At 41.7% G+C, this 24,408-nt stretch overlaps 1 protein-coding gene across 1 annotated transcript; it reads left to right on the top strand.

Moving 5' to 3' along the window:
• The first annotated feature begins 13,006 nt into the window (after window positions 1-13,006).
• LOC120064049 (histamine N-methyltransferase-like) lies at window positions 13,007-24,178 on the top strand. The gene is made up of 7 exons (XM_039014364.1): window positions 13,007-13,597; window positions 13,961-14,108; window positions 15,324-15,376; window positions 18,359-18,466; window positions 19,495-19,625; window positions 22,531-22,624; window positions 23,667-24,178. Exons 2-7 carry the CDS (start codon window positions 13,972-13,974, stop codon window positions 24,026-24,028), a joined length of 885 nt encoding a protein of 294 aa, XP_038870292.1. The 5' UTR covers window positions 13,007-13,597; window positions 13,961-13,971; the 3' UTR covers window positions 24,029-24,178.
• Window positions 24,179-24,408: the final 230 nt, after the last annotated feature.

Here is a 24,408-nt window from a genome sequence, read left to right as displayed (position 1 = left end):
AGACATAACACATACGAGCTACATGTAGAGACAGATAACACTACTGAGTCTACTGTAGAGACAGTAACACATACTGGTCTACTGTAGAGGGACATAACACACATCTGAGTTACTGTAGAGACAATAACACATGCTGAGTCTACTGTAGAGACATAACACATGCTGAGTCTACTGTAGAGACAGATAACACATGCTGAGTCTACTGTGGAGACAGATAACACATACTGAGTCTACTGTAGAGACATAAACACAGCTGAGTCTACGGTAGAGGACATAGACACATACTGAGTCTACTGTAGATACAGATAACACATACTGAGTCCTACTGTAGAGACAGATAACACCAATACACTGAGTCTACTGAGGAGACAGATAACACATACTGAGTCTACTGTAGAGACATAACACATACTGAGTCTACTGTAGAGACATAACACATTACGAGGTTCTACTGTAGAGACAGATAACACATACTGAGTCTACTGTAGAGACATATAACACATACTGAGTCTACTGTAGAGACATAACACATACTGAGTCTACTGTAGAGACAGATAACACATACTGAGTCTACTGTAGGACAAACATGCTGAGTCTACTGTAAGACATATAACACATACTGAGTCTACTGTAGGGACATAACACATACTGAGTCTACTGTAGGACATATAACACATCTGAGTCTACTGTAGAGACCATAACACATACTGAGTCTACTGTAGAGACAGATAACACATGCTGAGTCTACTGTAGAGACATAACACATACTGAGTCTACTGTAGAGACAGATAACACATGCTGAGTCTACTGTAGAGACAGATAACACATGCTGAGTCTACTGTAGAGACATATAACACATACTGAGTCTACTGTAGAGACAGATAACACATACTGAGTCTACTGTAGAGACAAACACATACTGAGTCTACTGTAGAGACATTAACACATTATAGTCTACTGTAGAGACAGATAACACATACTGAGTCTACTGTAGAGACATATAACACATACTGAGTCTACTGTAGAGACAGATAACACATACTGAGTCTACTGTAGAGACATAACACATACTGAGTCTACTGTAGAGACAGATAACACATACTGAGTCTACTGTAGAGACATATAACACATGCTGAGTCTACTGTAGAGACATAACACATACTGAGTCTACTGTAGAGACATAACACATACTGAGTCTACTGTAGAGACAGATAACACATGCTGAGTCTACTGTAGAGACATATAACCACTACTGAGTTACTGTAGGACAACACATACTGAGTCTACTGTAGAGACAGATAACACATACTGAGTCTACTGTAGAGACAGATAACACATACTGAGTCTACTGTAGAGACAGATAACACATACTGAGTCTACTGTAGAGACAGATAACACATACTGAGTCTACTGTAGAGACATAACACATACTGAGTCTACTGTAGAGACAGATAACACATACTGAGTCTACTGTAGAGACATATAACACACTGAGTCTACTGTAGAGACAGATAACACATACTGAGTCTACTGTAGAGACATATAAAACACATGCTGAGTCTACTGTAGAGACATAACACATACTGAGGTCTACTGTAGAGACAGATAACACATACTGAGTCTACTGTAGAGACATAACACATACTGAGTCTACTGTAGAGACATAACACATACTGAGTCTACTGTAGAGACATATAACACATGCTGAGTCTACTGTAGAGACATAACACATACTGAGTCTACTGTAGAGACATATAACACATGCTGAGTCTACTGTGGAGACATATAACACATACTGAGTCTACTGTAGAGACAGATAACACATACTGAGTCTACTGTAGAGACAGATAACACATACTGAGTCTACTGTAGAGACATAACACATACTGAGTCTACTGTAGAGACAGATAACACATACTGAGTCTACTGTAGGACCATAACACATACATGAGTTCTACGGTATTGATGACAGATACACATACTGAGTCTATGCTAGAGACAGATAACACATGTGAGTCTACTGTAGAGACATAACACATACTGAGTCTACTGTAGAGACAGATAACACATACTGAGTCTACTGTAGAGACATAACACATGCTGAGTCTACTGTAGAGACATAACACATGCTGAGTCTACTGTAGAGACAGATAACACATGCTGAGTCTACTTTAGAGACAGATAACACATACTGAGTCTACTGTAGAGACATATAACACATACTGAGTCTACTGTAGAGACATATAACACATATGAGTTCCTGTAGAGACAGGATAAACTATGAGTCTGTAGAGACAGATAACACATACTGAGTCTACTGTAGAGACATAACACATACTGAGTCTACTGTAGAGACATATAACACATACTGAGTCTACTGTGGAGACATATAACACATGCTGAGTCTACTGTAGAGACATATAACACATGCTGAGTCTACTGTAGAGACATATAACACATGCTGAGTCTACTGTAGAGACATAACACATACTGAGTCTACTGTAGAGACATATAAACATGCTGAGTCTACTGTAGAGACATAACACTACGAGTCTACTTAGAGACATAACACTTACTGAGTCTACTGTAGAGACAGTATACAACATACTGAGTCTACTGTAGAGACAGATAACACATACTGAGTCTACTGTAGAGACAGATAACACATACTGAGTCTACTGTAGAGACATAACACATACTGAGTCTACTGTAGAGAACAGAATACACAGCTGAGTCTACTGTAGAGACATATAACACATACGTGAGTCTACTGTAGAGACATAAACAAGATACTAGAAGTAACACTACTGTAGAGACATAACACATACTGAGTTTACTGTAGAGACATAAAATACTGAGTCACTGTAGAGACATATAACACATACTGAGTCTACTGTAGAGACATAACACATACTGAGTCTACTGTAGAGGGACAGATAACACATACTGAGTCTACTGTAGAGACAGATAACACATACTGAGTCTACTGTAGAGACAGATAACACATACTGAGTCTACTGTAGAGAATATAACACATACTGAGTCTACTGTAGAGACAGAAACACATACTGGTCTACTGTAGGACAGATAACACATACTGAGTCTACTGTAGAGACATATAACACATACTGAGTCTACTGTAGAGACAGATAACACATACTGAGTCTACTGTAGAGACATATAACACATGCTGAGTCTACTGTAGAGACATAAACACATACTGAGTCTACTGTAGAGAACATAAACACATACTGAGTCTACTGTAGAGACAGATAACACATACTGAGTCTACTGTAGAGACAGATAACACATACTGAGTCTACTGTAGAGACATAACACATGCTGAGTCTACTGTAGAGACAGATAACACATACTGAGTCTACTGTAGAGACATAACACATGCTGAGTCTACTGTAGAGACAGATAACACATGCTGAGTCTACTGTGGAGACAGATAACACATACTGAGTCTACTGTAGAGACATAACACATGCTGAGTCTACTGTAGAGACATAACACATACTGAGTCTACTGTAGAGACAGATAACACATACTGAGTCTACTGTAGAGACAGATAACACATACTGAGTCTACTGTAGAGACATAACACATACTGAGTCTACTGTAGAGACATAACACATACTGAGTCTACTGTAGAGACATAACACATACTGAGTCTACTGTAGAGACAGATAACACATACTGAGTCTACTGTAGAGACATATAACACATACTGAGTCTACTGTAGAGACATAACACATACTGAGTCTACTGTAGAGACAGATAACACATACTGAGTCTACTGTAGAGACATAACACATGCTGAGTCTACTGTAGAGACATATAACACATACTGAGTCTACTGTAGAGACATAACACATACTGAGTCTACTGTAGAGACATATAACACATGCTGAGTCTACTGTAGAGACATAACACATACTGAGTCTACTGTAGAGACATAACCACATGGAGTCTACTGTAGAGACAACACATACTGAGTCTACTGTAGAGACAGATAACACATGCTGAGTGCTACTGTAGAGAAAAGAACACATGCTGAGTATACTGTAGAGACATAACACACATACTGAGTCTACTGTAGAGACAGATAACCATACTGACTACTGTAGAGACATAACACATACTGAGTATACTGTAAGACATATAAACACATACTGAGTCTACTGTAGAGACAGATAACACATACTGGAGTCACTGTAGAGACATATAACAATAGAGTCTACTGTAGAGACAGATAACACATACTGAGTCTACTGTAGAGACATAACACATACTGAGTCTACTGTAGAGACAGATAACACATACTGAGTCTACTGTAGAGACATATAACACATACTGAGTCTACTGTAGAGACAGATAACACATACTGAGTCTACTGTAGAGACAGATAACACATACTGAGTCTACTGTAGAGACATATAACACATACTGAGTCTACTGTAGAGACATATAACACATACTGAGTCTACTGTAGAGACATAACACATACTGAGTCTACTGTAGAGACAGATAACACATACTGAGTACTGTAGAGACATAACACATACTGAGTCTACTGTAGAGACATATAACACATACTGAGTCTACTGTAGAGACATATAACACATACTGAGTCTACTGTAGAGACAGATAACACATACTGAGTCTACTGTAGAGACAGATAACACATACTGAGTCTACTGTAGAGACAGATAACACATACTGAGTCTACTGTAGAGACATAACACATACTGAGTCAATGAGTTAATGATGATGTGTGTCAGTAACAGTGATGATGTGTGTCAGTAACAGTGATGATGTGTGTCAGTATCAGTGATGATGTGTGTCAGTAACAGTGATGATGTGTGTCAGTAACAGTGATGATGTGTGTCAGTAACAGTAATGTGTGTCAGTAACAGTGATGATGTGTGTCAGTAACAGTGATGATGTGTGTCAGTAACAGTGATGATGTGTGTCAGTAACAGTGATGATGTGTCAGTAACAGTGATGATGTGTGGTAACAGTGATGATGTGTCAGTAAAGTGATGATGTGTCAGTAACAGTGAGATGTGTCAGTAACAGTGAGTGTGTTCAGTAAACAGTGATGATGTGTGTCAGTAACAGTGATGTGTGTCAGTAACAGTGATGATGTGTGTCAGTAACAGTGATGATGTGTGTCAGTAACAGTGATGATGTGTCAGTAACAGTGATGATGTGTCAGTAACAGTGATGATGTGTCAGTAACAGTGATGATGTGTCAGTAACAGTGATGTGTGTCAGTAACAGTGATGATGTGTGTCAGTAACAGTGATGATGTGTGTAGTAACAGTGATGATGTGTCAGTAACAGTGATGATGTGTCAGTAACAGTGATGATGTGTGTTCAGTAACAGTGATTATGTGTGTCAGTAACAGTGATGATGTGTCAGTAACGTGATGGTGTGTCAGTAACAGTGAATGTGTGTCAGTAACAGTGATGATGTGTCAGTAACAGTGATGATGTGTGTCAGTAAACAGTGATGATGTGTGTCAGTAACAGTGATGATGTGTCAGAACAGTGTGATGTGGCAGTAACAGTGATTGTGTGTCAGTAACAGTGATGATGTGTGTCAGTAACAGTGATGATGTGTCAGTAACAGTGATGATGTGTCAGTAACAGTGATGGTGTGTCAGTAACAGTGATGTGTGTCAGTAACAGTGATGATGTGTGTCAGTAACAGTGATGTGTGTCAGTAACAGTGTGTGAAGTGTGTGGTCAGTAACAGTGATGTGTGTCAGTAACAGTGATGATGTGTGTCGTAGTAAACAGTGATGATGTGTCAGTACAGTGATGTGGGTCAGTAACAGTGATGATGTGTGTCAGTAACAGTGATGATGTGTGTCAGTGACAGTGATGTGTGTCAGTAACAGTGATGATGTGTGTCAGTAACAGTTATGTGTGTCAGTGACAGTGATGTGGGTCAGTAACAGTGATGATGTGTGTCAGTAACAGTGATGATGTGTGTGTCAGTAACAGTGATGATGTGTCAGTAACAGTGATGATGTGTCAGTAACAGTGATGATGTGTGTCAGTGACAGTGATGTGTGTCAGTAACAGTGATGATGTGTGTCAGTAACAGTGATGATGTGTGTCAGTAACAGTGATGATGTGTGTCAGTGACAGTGATGTGTGTCAGTAACAGTGATGATGTGTGTCAGTACAGTGATGTGTGTCAGTAACAGTGATGATGTGTGTCAGTACAGGTGATGTGTGTCAGTGAAACAGTGATGATGTGTGTCAGTAACAGTGATGATGGGTGTCAGTACAGTGATGTGTGTCAGTAACAGTGATGATGTGGGTCAGTAACAGTGATGATGTGTGTCAGTAACAGTGATGATGTGTCAGGTAACAGTGATGTGGTCAGTAACGCGATGTGTGTCAGTAACAGGATGATGTGTCAGTAACAGTGATGATGTGGTCAGTACAGTGATGATGTGTCAGTAACAAGATGATGTGGTCAGTAACAGTGATGAGTGTCAGTACAGCGATGTGTGTCAGTAACAGTGATGATGTGTGTCAGTAACAATGATAGTGTGTCAGTAACAGTGTGATGTGTGTCAGTAACAGTGATGATGTGTCAGTAACAGTGATGATGTGTGCAGTAACAGTGATGATGGTGTCAGAACAGTGATGATGTGTCAGTAACAGTGATGATGTGTGTCAGTAACAGTGATGTGTGTGTCAGTAACAGTGATGATGTGGTCAGTAACAGTGATGATGTGTAGCATGAGTGTGTCAGTAACAGTGATGATGTGTGTCAGTAACAGTGATTGATGTGTGTCAGTAACAGTGCTGATGTGTGCAGTAACAGTGATGATGTTGTGTCAGTAACAGTGATGATGTGTGTCAGTAACAGTTGATGATGTGTCAGTAACAGTGATGATGTGTGTCAGTAACATGATGGTGTCAGTGACAGTGATGAGTGTGTCAGTAACAGGATGTGTGTCAGTAACAGTGATGATGTGTGTCAGTAACAGTGATGATGTGTGGCAGTAACAGTGATGATGTGTGTTCAGTAACAGGATTGTGTGTCAGTAAACAGTGATGATGTGTGTCAGTAACAGTGATGTGTGTCAGTAACAGTGATGTGTGTCAGTAACAGTGATGATGTGTGTCATTAACAGTGATGATGTGTGTCAGTAACAGTGATGATGTGTGTCAGTAACAGTGATGTGTGTCAGTAACAGTGATGTGTGTCAGTAACAGTGATGTGTGTCAGTAACAGTGATGTGTGTCAGTAACAGTGTGAGGTGAGTAAAGTGATGATTGTGTGTCAGTAACAATGATGTGTGTCAGTAACAGTGATGATGGTGTCAGTAAACAGGTGTGTGTCAGTAACAGTGATGATGTGTGTCAGTAACAGTGATGATGTGTGTCAGTAACAGTGATGATGTGTGTCAGTAACAGTGATGATGTGTGTCAGTAACAGTGATGATGTGTGTCAGTAACAGTGATGATGTGTCAGTAACAGTGATGTGTGTCAGTAACAGTGATGATTTGTGTCAGTAACAGTGATGATGTGTCAGTAACAGCGATGTGGGTCAGTAACAGTGATGATGTGTCAGTAACAATGATGTGTGTCAGTGACAGTGATGTGTGTCAGTAACAGTGATGATGTGTCAGTAACAGTGATGATGTGTGTCAGTAACAGTGATGATGTGTCAGTAACAGTGTGATGTTGTCAGTAACAGTGATGTGTGTGTCAGTAACAGTGATGTGTGTCAGACAGTATGATGGTGTCAGAACAGTGATGATGTGGTCAGTAAACAGTGAGATGTGTGTCAGTAACAGTGATGATGTGTCAGTAACAGTGATGATGTGTGTCAGTAACAATGATGTGTGTCAGTGACAGTGATGATGTGTGTCAGTAACATGAGGTGTCAGTGACAGGATGTGTGTCAGTAACAGTGATGTGTGTCAGTGACAGTGATGATGTGTGTCAGTAACAGTGATGTGTGTCAGTAACAATGATGTGTGTCAGTGACAGTGATGATGTGTGTCAGTAACAATGATGTGTCAGTAACAGTGATGATGTGTGTCAGTAACAGTGATGTGTGTCAGTAACAGTGATGATGTGTGTCAGTAACAGTGATGTGTGTCAGTAACAGTGATGATGTGTGTCAGTAACAGTGATGATGTGGGTCAGTAACAGTGATGATGTGTCAGTAACAGTGATGATGTGTGTCAGTAACAGTGATGATGTGTGTCAGTAACAGTGATGATGTGTCAGTAACAGTGATGATGTGTCAGTAACAGTGATGATGTGTCAGTAACAGTGATGTGTGTCAGTAACAGTGATGATGTGTGTCAGTAACAGTGATGTGTGTCAGTAACAGTGATGATGTGTGTCAGTAACAGTGATGATGTGTCAGAACAGTGATGATGTGTGTCAGAACAGTGATGATGTGGTCGAGTAACAGTGATGTGTGTCAGTAACAGTGATGATTGTGCAGTAACAGTGATGATGTGTCAGTAACAGTGATGTGTGGTCAGTAACAGTGATGAGGTGTCAGTAACAGATGATGTGTGTCAGTGACAGTGATGTGTGCAGTGTACAGTGATGATGTGTGTCAGTAACAGTGATGATGTGTGTCAGTAACAGTATGATGTGTGTCAGTGGACGTATGTGTGTCAGTAACAGTGATGATGTGTGTCAGTAACAGTGATGGTGTGTCAGTAACAGTGAGATGTGTGTCAGTAACAGTGATGAGTGTGTCAGTAACAGTGATGATGTGTGTGTGCATGATGTGTGTCAGTAACAGGATGTATGTGGTCAGTAACAGTGATGATGTGTGCAGTACAGTGATGATGTGTGCAGTAACAGTGATGATGTGTGTCAGTAACAGTGATGATGTGTGTCAGTAACGTGGATGATGTGTGTCAGTAACAGTGAATGTGTGTCAGTAACAGTGATGATGTGTGGCAGTAACGTGATGTGTGTCAGTAACAGTGAATGTTGGGGTCATCAGTGATGTGTGTCAGTAACAGCGTGTGTGTCAGTAACAGTGATGTATGTGTGTCAGTAACAGTGATGATGTGTCAGTAACAGCGATATGTGTGTCAGTAACAGCGATGATGTGTCAGTAACAGGATTGATGTGTGTCAGTAACAGTGATGATGTGTGTCAGTAACAGTGATGTGTCAGTAACAGATGTGTGTCAGTAACAGTGATGATGTGTGTCAGTAACAGTGATGATGTGTGTCAGTAACAGTGATGAGTGTGTCAGTAACAGTGATGTGTGTCAGTAACAGTGATGTGTTTCGTCAGTAACAGTGATGATGTGTGTCAGTAACAGTGATGATGTGTCAGTAACAGGATGATGGTGTCAGTAACAGTGAGATGTGTGTCAGTACAGGATGGTGTCAGTCCTGCAGATGGAAACAGTAGTTGATGATGATTGACCAGACCCTGCAGATGGAAACAGTAGTTGATGATGATTGACCAGACTCTGCAGATGGAAACAGTAGTTGAAGATGTTTGACCAGACCCTGCAGATGGATACAGTAGTTGAAGATGATTGACCAGACCCTGCAGATGGAAACAGTAGTTGAAGATGATTGGCCAGACCCTGCAGATGGAAACAGTAGTTGAAGATGATTGACCAGACCCTGCAGATGGAAACAGTAGTTGAAGATGATTGACCAGACCCTGCAGATGGAAACAGTAGTTGAAGATGATTGACCAGACCCTGCAGATGGAAACAGTAGTTGAAAATGATTGACCAGACCCTGCAGATGGAAACAGTAGTTGATGATGATTGACCAGACCCTGCATATGGAAACAGTAGTTGAAGATGGTTGACCAGACCCTGCAGATGGAAACAGTAGTTGAAGATGATTGACCAGACCCTGCAGATGGATACAGTAGTTGAAGATGATTGGCCAGACCCTGCAGATGGAAACAGTAGTTGAAGATGATTGACCAGACCCTGCAGATGGAAACAGTAGTTGAAGATGATTGACCAGACACTGCAGATGGATACAGTAGTTGAAGATGATTGGCCAGACACTGCAGATGGAAACAGTAGTTGAAGATGATTGACCAGACCCTGCAGATGGAAACAGTAGTTGAAGATGATTGACCAGAACCTGCAGATGGAAACAGTAGTTGATGATGATTGACCAGACACTGCAGATGGAAACAGTAGTTGAAAATGATTGACCAGACCCTGCAGATGGAAACAGTAGTTGAAGATGATGATTGACCAGACCCTGCAGATGGAAACAGTAGTTGAAGATGGTTGACCAGACCCTGCAGATGGAAACAGTAGTTGGTGATGGTTGACCAGACCCTGCAGATGGAAACAGTAGTTGAAGATGATTGACCAGACCTTGCAGATGGAAACAGTAGTTGAAGATGATTGACCAGACCCTGCAGATGGAAACAGTAGTTGAAGATGATGATTGGCCAGACCCTGCAGATGGAAACAGTAGTTGAAGATGATTGGCCAGACCCTGCAGATGGAAACAGTAGTTGAAGATGATTGGCCAGACCCTGCAGATGGATACAGTAGTTGAAGATGATGATTGACCAGACCCTGCAGATGGAAACAGTAGTTGAAGATGATTGACCAGACCCTGCAGATGGAAACAGTAATTGATGATGATTGACCAGACCCTGCAGATGGAAACAGTAGTTGATGATGATTGACCAGACCCTGTATATGGAAACAGTAGTTGAAGATGGTTGACCAGACCCTGCAGATGGAAACAGTAGTTGAAGATGATTGACCAGACCCTGCAGATGGATACAGTAGTTGAAGATGATTGGCCAGACCCTGCAGATGGAAACAGTAGTTGAAGATGATTGACCAGACCCTGCAGATGGAAACAGTAGTTGAAGATGATTGACCAGACCCTGCAGATGGAAACAGTAGTTGAATATGATTGACCAGACCCTGCAGATGGAAACAGTAGTTGATGATGATTGACCAGACCCTGCAGATGGAAACAGTAGTTGATGATGATTGACCAGACTCTGCAGATGGAAACAGTAGTTGAAGATGATTGACCAGACCCTGCAGATGGATACAGTAGTTGATGATGATTGACCAGACCCTGCAGATGGAAACAGTAGTTGAAGATGATTGACCAGACCCTGCAGATGGATACAGTAGTTGATGATGATTGACCAGACCCTGCAGATGGAAACAGTAGTTGATGATGATTGACCAGACCCTGCAGATGGAAACAGTAGTTGAAGATGATTGACCAGACCCTGCAGATGGAAACAGTAGTTGAAGATGATTGGCCAGACCCTGCAGATGGAAACAGTAGTTGAAGATGATTGACCAGACCCTGCAGATGGAAACAGTAGTTGAAGATGATTGACCAGACCCTGCAGATGGAAACGGTAGTTGAAGATGATTGACCAGACCCTGCAGATGGAAACAGTAGTTGAAGATGATTGACCAGACACTGCAGATGGATACAGTAGTTGAAGATGATTGGCCAGACACTGCAGATGGAAACAGTAGTTGAAGATGATTGACCAGACCCTGCAGATGGAAACAGTAGTTGAAGATGATTGACCAGACCCTGCAGATGGAAACAGTAGTTGATGATGATTGACCAGACACTGCAGATGGAAACAGTAGTTGAAAATGATTGACCAGACCCTGCAGATGGAAACAGTAGTTGAAGATGATTGACCAGACCCTGCAGATGGAAACAGTAGTTGAAGATGATTGACCAGACCCTGCAGATGGAAACAGTAGTTGAAGATGATTGACCAGACCCTGCAGATGGAAACAGTAGTTGAAGATGATGATTGGCCAGACCCTGCAGATGGAAACAGTAGTTGAAGATGATTGGCCAGACCCTGCAGATGGAAACAGTAGTTGAAGATGATTGACCAGACCCTGCAGATGGAAACAGTAGTTGATGATGATTGACCAGACACTGCAGATGGAAACAGTAGTTGAAAATGATTGACCAGACCCTGTAGATGGAAACAGTAGTTGAAGATGATTGACCAGACCCTGCAGATGGAAACAGTAGTTGAAGATGATTGACCAGACCCTGCAGATGGAAACAGTAGTTGAAGATGATTGACCAGACCCTGCAGATGGAAACAGTAGTTGACGATGATGATTGGCCAGACCCTGCAGATGGAAACAGTAGTTGAAGATGATTGGCCAGACCCTGCAGATGGAAACAGTAGTTGAAGATGATTGACCAGACCCTGCAGATGGAAACAGTAGTTGAAGATGATTGACCAGACACTGCAGATGGAAACAGTAGTTGAAGATGATTGACCAGACCCTGCAGATGGATACAGTAGATGATGATGATTGGCCAGACCCTGCAGATGGAAACAGCCTTATAAGCGCTGCTTGGATTGCCATATATCCTTGCTGTTATTCTCAATCTCTTTTCAAGTGAAGGGGGAAATGCAGTTTAAATATTTTGTCTAATCTAATTCATCTGGTTAAGATTGTCACTATAGTCAGGGCCACCCAGATGTGCAGCGCTGGAAAAAAGCTTTTTGTCACAACTAATTCATCTGGTTCAGTCTAGTCCAGTCTCTCAGGCATCACCTAACTGAACAGCTAGGAGATCTAGACTTCAGTTTAATCATGATTTATCTGTTACACCAGACAAATCACTTTAGAAATGTTAATGTGGTTTGACTGTTTTGAGTGAAAAGCAAGAAGATAATGAATATTTAGGAGATTTTCAGAGGATGAACAATGAGGCAGATTGCCTGGGTATCCACAGGGTGTGCAGGCTTTCGTTCCAGCACTAACACCGTAACTTCTCTAATCATCAAGAACTTGATTAGTGGAATTACTAAGGTGTTAGAAACAAAGTGCATTCTCACATGTTTTGTCCAATGTTTTGTTCTCTCTGATTAAAATGTGTGTTAAGGCAGAAGCATGTATCATCATAGGAATTAAAATACGCTGTAGCTTTAAAAGATCAGCCTTCTCCACAAAATAGAGTGGGAGGGGTGTCTTCTGTGCTACTGGTGTGCTGCGTTGCTTAAGTCACAAGACATTACTCCGGTGTGCTGCGTTGCTTTAGTCACAAGACATTACTCCGGTGTGCTGCGTTGCTTAAGTCACAAGACATTACTCCGGTGTGCTGCGTTGCTTTAGTCACAAGACATTACTCCGGTGTGCTGCGTTGCTTTAGTCACAAGACATTACTCCGGTGTGCTGCGTTGCTTAAGTCACAAGACATTACTCCGGTGTGCTACGTTGCTTTAGTCACAAGACATTACTCCGGTGTGCTGCGTTGCTTTAGTCACAAGACATTACTCCGGTGTGCTGCGTTGCTTTAGTCACAAGACATTACTCCGGTGTGCTACGTTGCTTTAGTCACAAGACATTACTCCGGTGTGCTACGTTGCTTTAGTCACAAGACATTACTCCGGTGTGCTGCGTTGCTTAAGTCACAAGACATTACTCCGGTGTGCTGCGTTGCTTTAGTCACAAGACATTACTCCGGTGTGCTGCGTTGCTTTAGTCACAAGACATTACTCCGGTGTGCTGCGTTGCTTTAGTATAAACACTCGACCTACGCGTGATTCTGTAGTCGTCTTGAAAGGAAAGTGAGTTTTTACCAATTGATTTTAATGTAGCTACAATATTGTAAAATACATGCTTCAAACTGTATTTGTAGAATTCATGACAATTGGGAGTAACTTGCAAATAGATTTTGTGAACTTTGCCTTGTTTGTCTTTACCAGCCACGCTATGTTCATACAAAACTGTCTGTTGAGAAATGCAGAATGAGAGCTGTGATAAGGCAGGCCGAATGCCAACCTGACAGTAGTTACAGTTGAATAAACTCACAGGCTCACTATATTCCTGCACCAACACTGCTTATGTTTACATGAGCTGACTTTGACACATTATATGTATTTATATATTCTCATCTGTGAAAGGATAGTAAGTTGTGATTGTTTTGACAGACCATTTAGCCATGTCCTGTGCTATGAGAAGTCTGGTGGAGGATGACGACAGATACCTGAAGTCCTTCCAGCTGTTCCTGGAGCGCTCCTCTGAACACAAGTGCATGCAGGACTTTATCCATGGCACCTTGCCTGACATACTAGCCAGGTAACAGTACTGACATACTAGCCAGGTAACAGTACTGACATACTAGCCAGGTAACAGTACTGACATACTAGCCAGGTAACAGTATTGACATACTAGCCAGGTAACAGTACTGACATACTAGCCAGGTAACAGTACTGACATACTAGCCAGGTAACAGTACTGACATACTAGCCAGGTAACAGTATTGACATACTAGCCAGGTAACAGTACTGACATACTAGCCAGGTAACAGTATTGACATACTAGCCAGGTAACAGTACTGACATACTAGCCAGGTAACAGTATTGACATACTAGCCAGGTAACAGTACTGACATACTAGCCAGGTAACAGTACTGACATACTAGCCAGGTAACAGTATTGACATACTAGCCAGGTAACAGTACTGACATACTAGCCAGGTAACAGTACTGACATACTAGCCAGGTAACAGTACTGACATACTAGCCAGGTAACAGTATTGACATACTAGCCAGGTAACAGTACTGACATACTAGCCAGGTAACAGTACTGACATACTAGCCAGGTAACAGTACTGACATACTAGCCAGGTAACAGTATTGACATACTAGCCAGGTAACAGTACTGACATACTAGCCAGGTAACAGTATTGACATACTAGCCAGGTAACAGTACTGACATACTAGCCAGGTAACAGTATTGACATACTAGCCAGGTAACAGTACTGACATACTAGCCAGGTAACAGTATTGACATACTAGCCAGGTAACAGTACTGACATACTAGCCAGGTAACAGTACTGACATACTAGCCAGGTAACAGTATTGACATACTAGCCAGGTAACAGTACTGACATACTAGCCAGGTAACAGTATTGACATACTAGCCAGGTAACAGTATTGACATACTAGCCAGGTAACAGTACTGACATACTAGCCAGGTAACAGTATTGACATACTAGCCAGGTAACAGTATTGACATACTAGCCAGGTAACAGTACTGACATACTAGCCAGGTAACAGTACTGACATACTAGCCAGGTAACAGTATTGACATACTAGCCAGGTAACAGTATTGACATACTAGCCCAATTATGGCTACAATTCCAAGGATACTTAACCCCATGTTAGACAGAACATCACAAGGGCATAACTTTGGATGTAATTAAGTCTATGATGATCTTACTCAGTATATGTTTCATGGTAGTACTAGTACCTTCCCTGAAAGCACAATGTCCTGCCTGTTTCTTCCCCAGCATTGGAGAGGGAAAAGCCCATCTTAATATGATGGGAGTTGGAAGTGGAGCAGGTGAGAAAGTTTAATCCTTTGTGACACCATGGTTCTATCATAGATGAACATTTGTTGAGCAAATTCAAATATTTACTCTTTGTTTAACCCTCTACAATTGTACGGGTTGAAAATGGATGATTTGGGCACTGATAAAAGCCTAAATTGGAATGCAGTGGCTGTACAGTAACATGCTATACATTTTAATTATTTAGCAGACACTTATCAAATGCAGAGCGACTTACGATTAAGTGCCTTGCTCAAGGGCACATCAACAATGTTTCACCTAGTCGGCTCAGGGATTCGAACCAGCGACCTTTTGGTTACTGTCCCAAGACTCTTAACCGTACCTAAGTTATGTCAGAGCGCTGTCTCTGCGCTTAATACTGCTGTATGGGTTTTGACTGTCCGTCGTTCTGAACTTGAGCACCTCCAGTGTCAAGAAGTTGCACCCATCCCTCCCGCTGTTTGGGAAACTTTTTGCATTTCTTGTCTGAGTGAGAGAAATGCTGTAAATGAAGAGGACTCTATGTATTTTGAAAGATGAGACTTTGAGGATTATAATAAATACCGCTTTGATGTCTTATAAGCAAGCCAAACTCAGATGGTATACAGTGTCAATGTTTATGATCACTATCTTTTTTTTATTTTTATAAATGTTATCCCCTTTTTCTCCCCAATTTTTGTGGTATCCAATCGCTAGTAATTACTATCTTGTCTCATCGCTACAACTCCCGTACGTGCTCGGGAGAGACGAAGGTCGAAAGCCAGTCTGAAGCACAACCCAACCAAGCCGCACTGCTTCTTAACACAGCGCGCCTCCAACCCGGAAGCCAGCCGCACCAATGTGTCGGAGGAAACACCGTGCACCCGCCCCCCTCGGTTAGCGCGCATTGCGCCCGGCCCACCACAGGAGTCGCTGGAGCGCGATGAGACAAGGATATCCCTACCGGCCAAACCCTCCCTAACCCGGACGACGCTAGGCCAATTGTGCGTCGCCCCACGGACCTCCCGGTCGCGGCCGGCTGCGACAGAGCCTGGGCGCGAACCCAGAGACTCTGGTGGCGCAGCTAGCGCTGCGATGCAGTGCTCTAGACCACTGCGCCACCCGGGAGGCCCCTATGATCACTATCTTGATGTACAGTTTACAAGATGACATGGCGTCAAACCCTGGGTTGACAGCTGTCAGGTGAACCCTTATTCTCACTATCTTGATGTACAGTTTACAAGATGACATGGCGTCAAACCCTGGGTTGACAGCTGTCAGGTGAACCCTTATTCTCACTATCTTGATGTACAGTTTACAAGATGACATGGCGTCAAACCCTGGGTTGACAGCTGTCAGGTGAACCCTTATTCTCACTATCTTGATGTACAGTTTACAAGATGACATGGCGTCAAACCCTGGGTTGACAGCTGTCAGGTGAACTCCGCTGAACACGCACCTGAATGCACGCGACTCCTTTCTATTCGCACCAAAATGTTTCCCTGAATTGCATTGTGAAGGCTTAACACTGTATTATTGTATTTTAGAACTTCGCTTTTCATGTTGGCAATAGAACAGGCTTTCAAATGATTCCCAGCTGACCCAGATTGTGATTTATAACGGACTGTTTTTGGATTGCGTAAACAACAATAATTGTGTAATGGTGGACATGCAGGGTTGTGTTCCAAACATAACTACAAGTGTTCTTTAGTTCCTCAACGGCAATCCTCTTCAGTTATAAAGGTACATTGACATTACTTAGGAACTGAGCACACTTTGGAGAGGTGTCCCCACTTGGAGACACTAGTTAGTCCTCTCACTAACCCCCAGTCTGGAGAGGTGTGTCCACCCAGTTAGTCCTCTCACTAACCCCCAGTCTGGAGAGGTGTGTGGCCACTTGGAGACACCAGTTAGTCCTCTCACTCAAACCCTTGTCATTGGTTGTTCTTATGTTGTACCTACCCCACATATTCTGATCATGTTACTGAATGTATCCAGAGTATTTTCAGATTCCGTCATCAACAAATGTGGCACAAAGTACATTAAATGTAAAATACATCAAATCAACAGTGTAATGTTTAGATTGAGTTTGGTGTCAGGTGAACTGTTGTCTCCTCACCTTTTAGTCTAATAAATTTCCCATAAACTCCTGTTTCCTTTCAATTGCTACCATGGTTATGCGTTTCATATTTCTTCTGTAAGAAACATTTCAATTCAGCCCTATCCATAGGCCAATTCCCACAGGTGTGAAGGGTTACCAATGTTGATACCAGGTGGAGTAATTAGCAGCCACTCATTTCAGCTAATCATAACTGATGACAAATGCTCACTGATATCCATGATTTACTTATTGAGTAGCTGACATGATTAGTCAAGATAAAATGACATGACTTTGAAATGTCCTGTAGATCTTACGCTTTATGTTTGAAAGACAAACACTTTTTGATATTTGCTTCATATCTGATTAGGATCACATTTATTTTTTGATTGTTGCACTGTTGAACACTTGTAATCCTTCTCCATCTTGTAGACCGCTATCCAGCTGTCAGATACTCATTCACCTCAATGTCACCTTTCACAAGTCTTTCGGCAGAGTGAGTCTCTTCCTGGATTTCCAAGTAGCTAAAGAAATATGTTTCCATTACTCCTATATCATGTTTCAATGCAATCAATGAAACTATGAGGACTCTGATTTACTTTCAGTTCACGGGCTCTGAATCTGTATTTAGTAGAAAAGCCCTCATTTCTGCACAGTGTTTCTCTTCCTATAATAGGATAGAAGAGGAGGAACTTTAATGTCCCGAAGGGGGACATTGACGGACTTAAACACACAGTACTGCTGTATACAAAAATAGACAGTGGTCATTATACACAACATAATACATACTGTACAGTCCACATTACCTGTCCTCTCCTCAGGTGAGATAGACATACCTGTAGGATTGTGTCAGCTGTTCTCAGGTGAGACCTACAGTATGCGTTTCTCATTTTACAAACATCACCTGTCCTCTCCTCAGGTGAGATTGACCTTGAGATGTTCTCTCAGCTGCATCTGAAGCATCCTGCAGTAACCGTGGACAACCAGGTGGTGGAACCCAGCGCCCAGCAGCTCCACCTCTATAAGGGTATATATAATCATACTGAATTATCTCTAAGGGTATATATGCTGAACAAAAATATAAATGCAACATACAACACCGATCCCGCAGGTTAAGAAGCCGGATGTGGAGGTCCTGGCGTGGTTACACATGGTCTGCGGTTGTGAGGCCGGTTGGGCATACTGCCAAATTCTCTAAATCGAAGTTGGTGGTGACTTATGGTAGAGAAATGAACATTAAATTCTCTGGCAACAGCTCTGGTGGACATTCCTGCAGTCAGCATGCCAATTGCACGCTCCCTCAAAACTTGAGACATCTGTGGCATTGTGTGTTGACAAAATTGGACATTTTATTGTCCCCAGCACAAGGTGCATCTGTGTAATGATCATCCTGTTTTAATCATCTTCTTGATATGCCACACCTGTCAGGTGGATGGATTATCTTGGTTACGGAGAAATGCTCACTAACATTAATGTAAAATTTGTGCACAAAATTGGAGAGAAATAAGCTTTTTGTGTATATGGATTTTGGGATTTTTTTATTTCAGCTCATGAAACATGGGATCAACACTTTACATGTTGCATTTATATTTTTGTTCAGTATGATTACATCTCTATACGGGTCTATAGTTCAGTGTGATTACATCTCTATACGGGTATATAGTTCAGTGTGATTACATCTCTATACGGGTATATAGTTCAGTGTGATTACAAGGGTATATAGTTCAGTGTGATTACATCTCTATACGGGTATATAGTTCAGTGTGAAAGGGTGGCTATTTGACAAATCTCAAATATATTTTGATTTGTTTAACACTTTTTGGGGTACTACATGATTCCATATGTGTTATTTCATAGTGTTGATGTCTTCACTATTATTCTACAATGTAGAAAATTGTAAAAAATTAAGAAAAACCTTTGAGTAGGTGTTCTAAAACTTTTGACCGGTAGTGTAGTTCAGGATGATTACATCTCTATACGGGTCTATAGTTCAGTGTGATTAGCTCTGTAATTATATGACTGTACTGTTACTTCATATATCTTTATCTTGTGTAGTGTTGGTGTCCCAGAAACCAAACCTAGACTACATTAAATTCACTTGGAACAAGATGACAGCCACTGAGTTTGAGAAGCACTGGAGAGAGAACCATTTGACCAAGAAGATGGACTTCATTCACATGATACAGGTAGAACTACCCAGATGGAGTTACAGTTGAAGTTTACATACACTTAGGTTGGAGTCATTAAAACTCGTTTTTCAACCACTCCACACATTTCTTGTTAACAAACTATAGTTTTAGCAAGTCGATTAGGGCATCTACTTTGTGCATGCTGTGGATGTATTTAAAGGCCTACCTTCAAACTCAGTGGCTCTTTGCCTGACATCATAGGAAAATCAAAAGAAATCAGCCAAGACCTCAGAAAAGAAATTGTAGACCTCCACAAGTCTGGTTCATCCTTGGGAGCAATTTCCAAATGCCCGAAGGTACCACGTTCATCTGTACAAACAATAGTACACAAGTATAAACACCATGGGACCACGCAGCCGTCATACCGCTCAGGAAGGAGACGCGTTCTGTCTCCTAGAGATGAACATACTTTGGTGCGAAAAGTGCAAATCAATCCTAGAACAACAGCAAAGGACCTTGTGAAGATGCTGGAGGAAACAGGTACAAAAGTATCTATATCCACAGTAAAACGAGTCATATATTGACATAATCTGAAAGGCCGCTCAGCAAGCAAGAAGCCACAGCTCCAAAACCGCCATAAAAAAGCCAGACTACGGTTTGCAACTGCACATGGGGACAAAGATCGTACTTTTTTGGAGAAATGTCCTCTAGTCTGATGAAACAAAAATAGAACTGTTTGGCCATAATGACCATTATGTTTGGAGTAAAAAGGGGGAGGCTTGCAAGCCGAAGAACACCGTCAGCATCATGTTGTGGGGGTGCTTTGCTGCAGGAGGGACTTGTGCACATCACAAAATAGATGGCATCATGAAGAATGAAACTTGTGGGAATATTGAAGCAACATCTCAAGACATCAGTCAGGAAGTTAAAGCTTGGTCGCAAATGGGTCTTCCAAATGGACAATGACTCAAAGCATACTTCCAAAGTTGTGGCAAAATGGATTAAGGACAACAAAGTCAAGGTATTGGAGTGGCCATCAAAGCCATGACATCAATCCCATAGAAAATTTGTTGGCAGAACTGAAAAAGTGTGTGCGAGCAAGGAGGCCTACAAACCTGACTCAGTTACACCAGCTCTGTCAATAGGAATGGGCCAAAATTCACCCAACTTATTGTGGGAAGCTTGTGGAAGGCTACCCGACACGTTTGACCCAAGTTAAACAATTTAAAGGCAATGCTACCAAATACTAATTGAGTGTATGTAATCTTCTGACCCACTGGGAATGTGATGAAATAAATAAAATCTGAAATAAATCATTCTCTACTATTATTCTGACATTTCACATTATTAAAATAAAGTGGTTGTCCTAACTGACCTAAAACAGGGATTTTTTACTAGGATTAAATGTCAGAAATTGTGAAACTGAGTTTAAATGTATTTGGCTAAGGTGTATGTAAACTTCCGACTTCAACTGTATATAGGGGATAGTGTGTATACTACAATATGTGCCATACATTGCTACACTGAACAAAAATATAAACGCAACATGTAAAGTGTTGGTCCCATGTTTCATGAGCTGAAATAAAAGATCCCAGAAATTTTCCATATGCACAAAAAGCTTATTGCTCTCAAAGTTTGTTTACATCTAGCTCTGCCCCACCTGCCTTGAATGACAGGCCGCCACTGATCATTACACAGGTGCACCTTGTGCTGGGGACAATAAAAGGCCACTCTAAAATGTGCACTTTTGTCACACAACACAATGCCACAGATGTTTTGAGGGAGTGTGCAATTGGCACGCCGACTGCAGGATTGTCCACCAGAGCTGAATGTTAATTTCTCTACCATAAGCCATTTGGTAGAGACGCCTCCAGCGTCATTTTATAGAATTTGGCAGTATGTACAACCGGCCTCACGACCGCAGACAACGTATAACAATGCCAGCCCAGGACCGCCACATCCGGCTTCTTCACCGGCGGGATCGTCGTAGACCAGCCACCCGGACAGCTGATGAAACTGTGGATTTACACAACCAAAGAATTTCTGCACAAACCGTCAAGCTTATCTGCGTGCTCGTCGTCCTCTCCAGGGTCTTGACCTGACTATAGTTTGGCGTCGTAACTGACTTCAGTGGGCAAATGCTCACCTTCGATGTCAACTGACACGCTGGAGTGTGCCCTTCACGGATTAATCCTTTTTTCAACTGTACCGGGTGAGCGGTTTGCTAATGTCAACGTTTTGAACAGAGTGTCCCTTGCTTGGCGGTGGGGTTATGGTTTGGTTAGGCATAAGCTACGGACAACGAACACAATTGCATTTTATCGATGGCAATTTGAATGCACAGAGATACCGTGACGAGATCCCGAGGGCCATTGTCGTGCCATTCATCCGCTGCCATCACCTCATGTTTCAGCATGATAATGCATGGCCCCATGTCACAAGGATCTGTACACAATTTCTAGAAGCTGTAATAATCCCAGTTTTTCCATGGCCTGCATACTCACCCATTGAGCATGTTTGGGATGCTCTGGATCCACGTGTACGAAAGCATGTTCCAGTTCCCGCCAATATCCAGCAACTTCACACAGCCATTGAAGAGGAGTGGGGCAACATTCAACAGACCACAATCAACAGCCTGATCAGCTCCATGCGAAGGAGATGTGTCGCGCTGCATGAGGTGGTCACACCGAATAATGACTGGTTTTCTGATCCACACCCTTACCTTTATTTTAAGGTACTGTATCTGTGACCAACAGATGCATATCTCTATTCCCAGTCATGTGAAATCCATAGATCAGATTAGGGCCTCATTTATTTATTTCAATTGACTAATCTCCTCATGAACTGGAACTCAGTAAATTGTTTGAAATTGTTGCATGTTGCGTTTTTATATTTTTGTGCAGTATATTTATTTCAGCATATTCAGTCTTATATCACAATAACATGACTGTACTCCATCCAGATGTTGTATTACGTGAAGGATCCAGGTGCTACAGTCACATTCTACCAGAGCCTCCTGGACAGGAATGGAAAACTACTTGTAATTCTGGTGTCTGGTGAGTCAGTTGAGTTCATGTACAGTCAAATGTTTGGACACACCTACTCATTCAAGTGTTTTTCTTTATGTTTACTATTTTCTACATTGTAGAATAATAGTGAAGACATCAAAACTATGAAATAACACATATGGAATCATGTAGTAACCAAAAGTGTTAAACAAATCAAAATATATTTTATATTTGAGATTCTTCGAAGTAGCCACCCTTTGCCTTGATGACAGCTTTGCACGCTCTTGGCATTCTCTCACCTGGAATGCATTTCACGTGTACAAACATGCTTTTCGTACACGTGGATCCTGACCAACCCTTGTTAAAAGTTAATTTGTGGAATTTATTTTCCTTCTTAATGCATTTGTGCCTATCAGTTGTGTTGTGACAAGGGGTGGTATACAGAAGACAGCCCTATATAGTAAAAGACCAAGTCCATATTATGGCAAGAACAGCTCAAATAAGCAAAGAGAAACGACAGTCCATCATTACTTTAAGACATGAAGGTCAGTCAATCCGGAAAATTTCATGAACTTTGTAAGTTCAAGTGCAGTTGCAAAAATCATCAAGCGCTATGATGAAACTGGCTCTAATGAGGACAACCACAGGAAAGGAAGACCCAGAGTTAACTCTGCTGCAGAGGATCAATTCATTAGAGTTAACTGCACCTCAGATTGCAGCCCAAAAAAAAAAAAAAAATCTAATTTTATTTGTCACATGGACAATGAACCAACACACCTCCAGGCTGTGTAAGGGCTATTTGACCAAGAAGGAGAGTGATGGAGTGCTGCATCAGATGACTTGGCCTCCACAATCACCCGAAATGTTTGACTGGTGCTGTATATGTACAACATTGGATCTGTAGTGTTACCAGACTCCATGCCAGAGCTCTGTTATACTGTTATACTTAGGTGGTTAACGTAGAATTACATATTACAACTAATTAATAATGAGTTACTATTAGAACTAAGTCATTGAATAGCATATATGTGGTGGTTACACTGTGGGGTTCTGTTACTATGGGAGGTTATAATGTGTATCATGTCTGTAGATGAGAGTGGCTGGGGAAAGCTGTGGAGGACATTCAGGACCCAGCTGTGTAACACAGAGATCAGTCAGTGTGTGACTACAGGTGATATTAAAGCCTACCTGGACTCTAAGACAACGAGTTACCAGAGCTACAAGCTGCCATCTCAGATGGACATCACAGAGTGTTTCACTGAGGGGGACCAGAGAGGAGAACTGCTTCTGGACTTCCTGACTGAGGTGTTAGACTTCAGCTCCACTGCTCCTCCTGAGCTGAAGAGAGGAGTTCTAGACCTGCTGATGACCCCAGACTGTAGCAAGGAGGTGGATGGGAGGGTCATCTTCAATAACACCCTGGAGGTGCTGGTGGTTGACCCTCTACAGTAACACAGGAATAGATCTCAAAATGCTGTAGCAACAATGTGTATCACTGATAAACACTGAGTATACAAAACATTAGGAACACTTTCTCTTTCCATGACAGACTGACCAGGTGGAAGCTATGATCCCTTATTGATGTTACTTGTTAAATCCACTTCAATCAGTGTAGATGAAGGGGGGAGACAAGTTAAATACGGATTTTTAAGCCTTGAGACAATTGAGAAATGTATGTGTGCCATTCAGAGGGTGAATGTGCAAGACAAAAGATTTAAGTGCTTTTGAACGGGGAATGGTAGTAGGTACCAGGTACACCGGTTCGTGTAAAGAACTGCAATGCTGATGGGTTATTCACGTGTATCAAGAATGGTCCACCACCCAAAGGACAT

The sequence above is a fragment of the Salvelinus namaycush genome, chromosome 19, assembly GCF_016432855.1.
Source record: "Salvelinus namaycush isolate Seneca chromosome 19, SaNama_1.0, whole genome shotgun sequence".
NCBI lineage: Eukaryota > Metazoa > Chordata > Actinopteri > Salmoniformes > Salmonidae > Salvelinus > Salvelinus namaycush.
Note: the sequence above shows the minus strand (reverse complement) of the source record. Positions and strands in the feature narration are given on the sequence as shown.

Coding starts and splice junctions, on each gene's coding strand:
- LOC120064049 (XM_039014364.1), top strand. CDS start 13,972: ATGTCCTGTGCTATGAGAAGTCTGGTGGAGGATGACGACAGATACCTG. Junction 18,467..19,494: donor GCAGCTCCACCTCTATAAGG/GTATATATAATC, acceptor TATCTTGTGTAG/TGTTGGTGTCCCAGAAACCA. Junction 19,626..22,530: donor ACTTCATTCACATGATACAG/GTAGAACTACCC, acceptor TACTCCATCCAG/ATGTTGTATTACGTGAAGGA.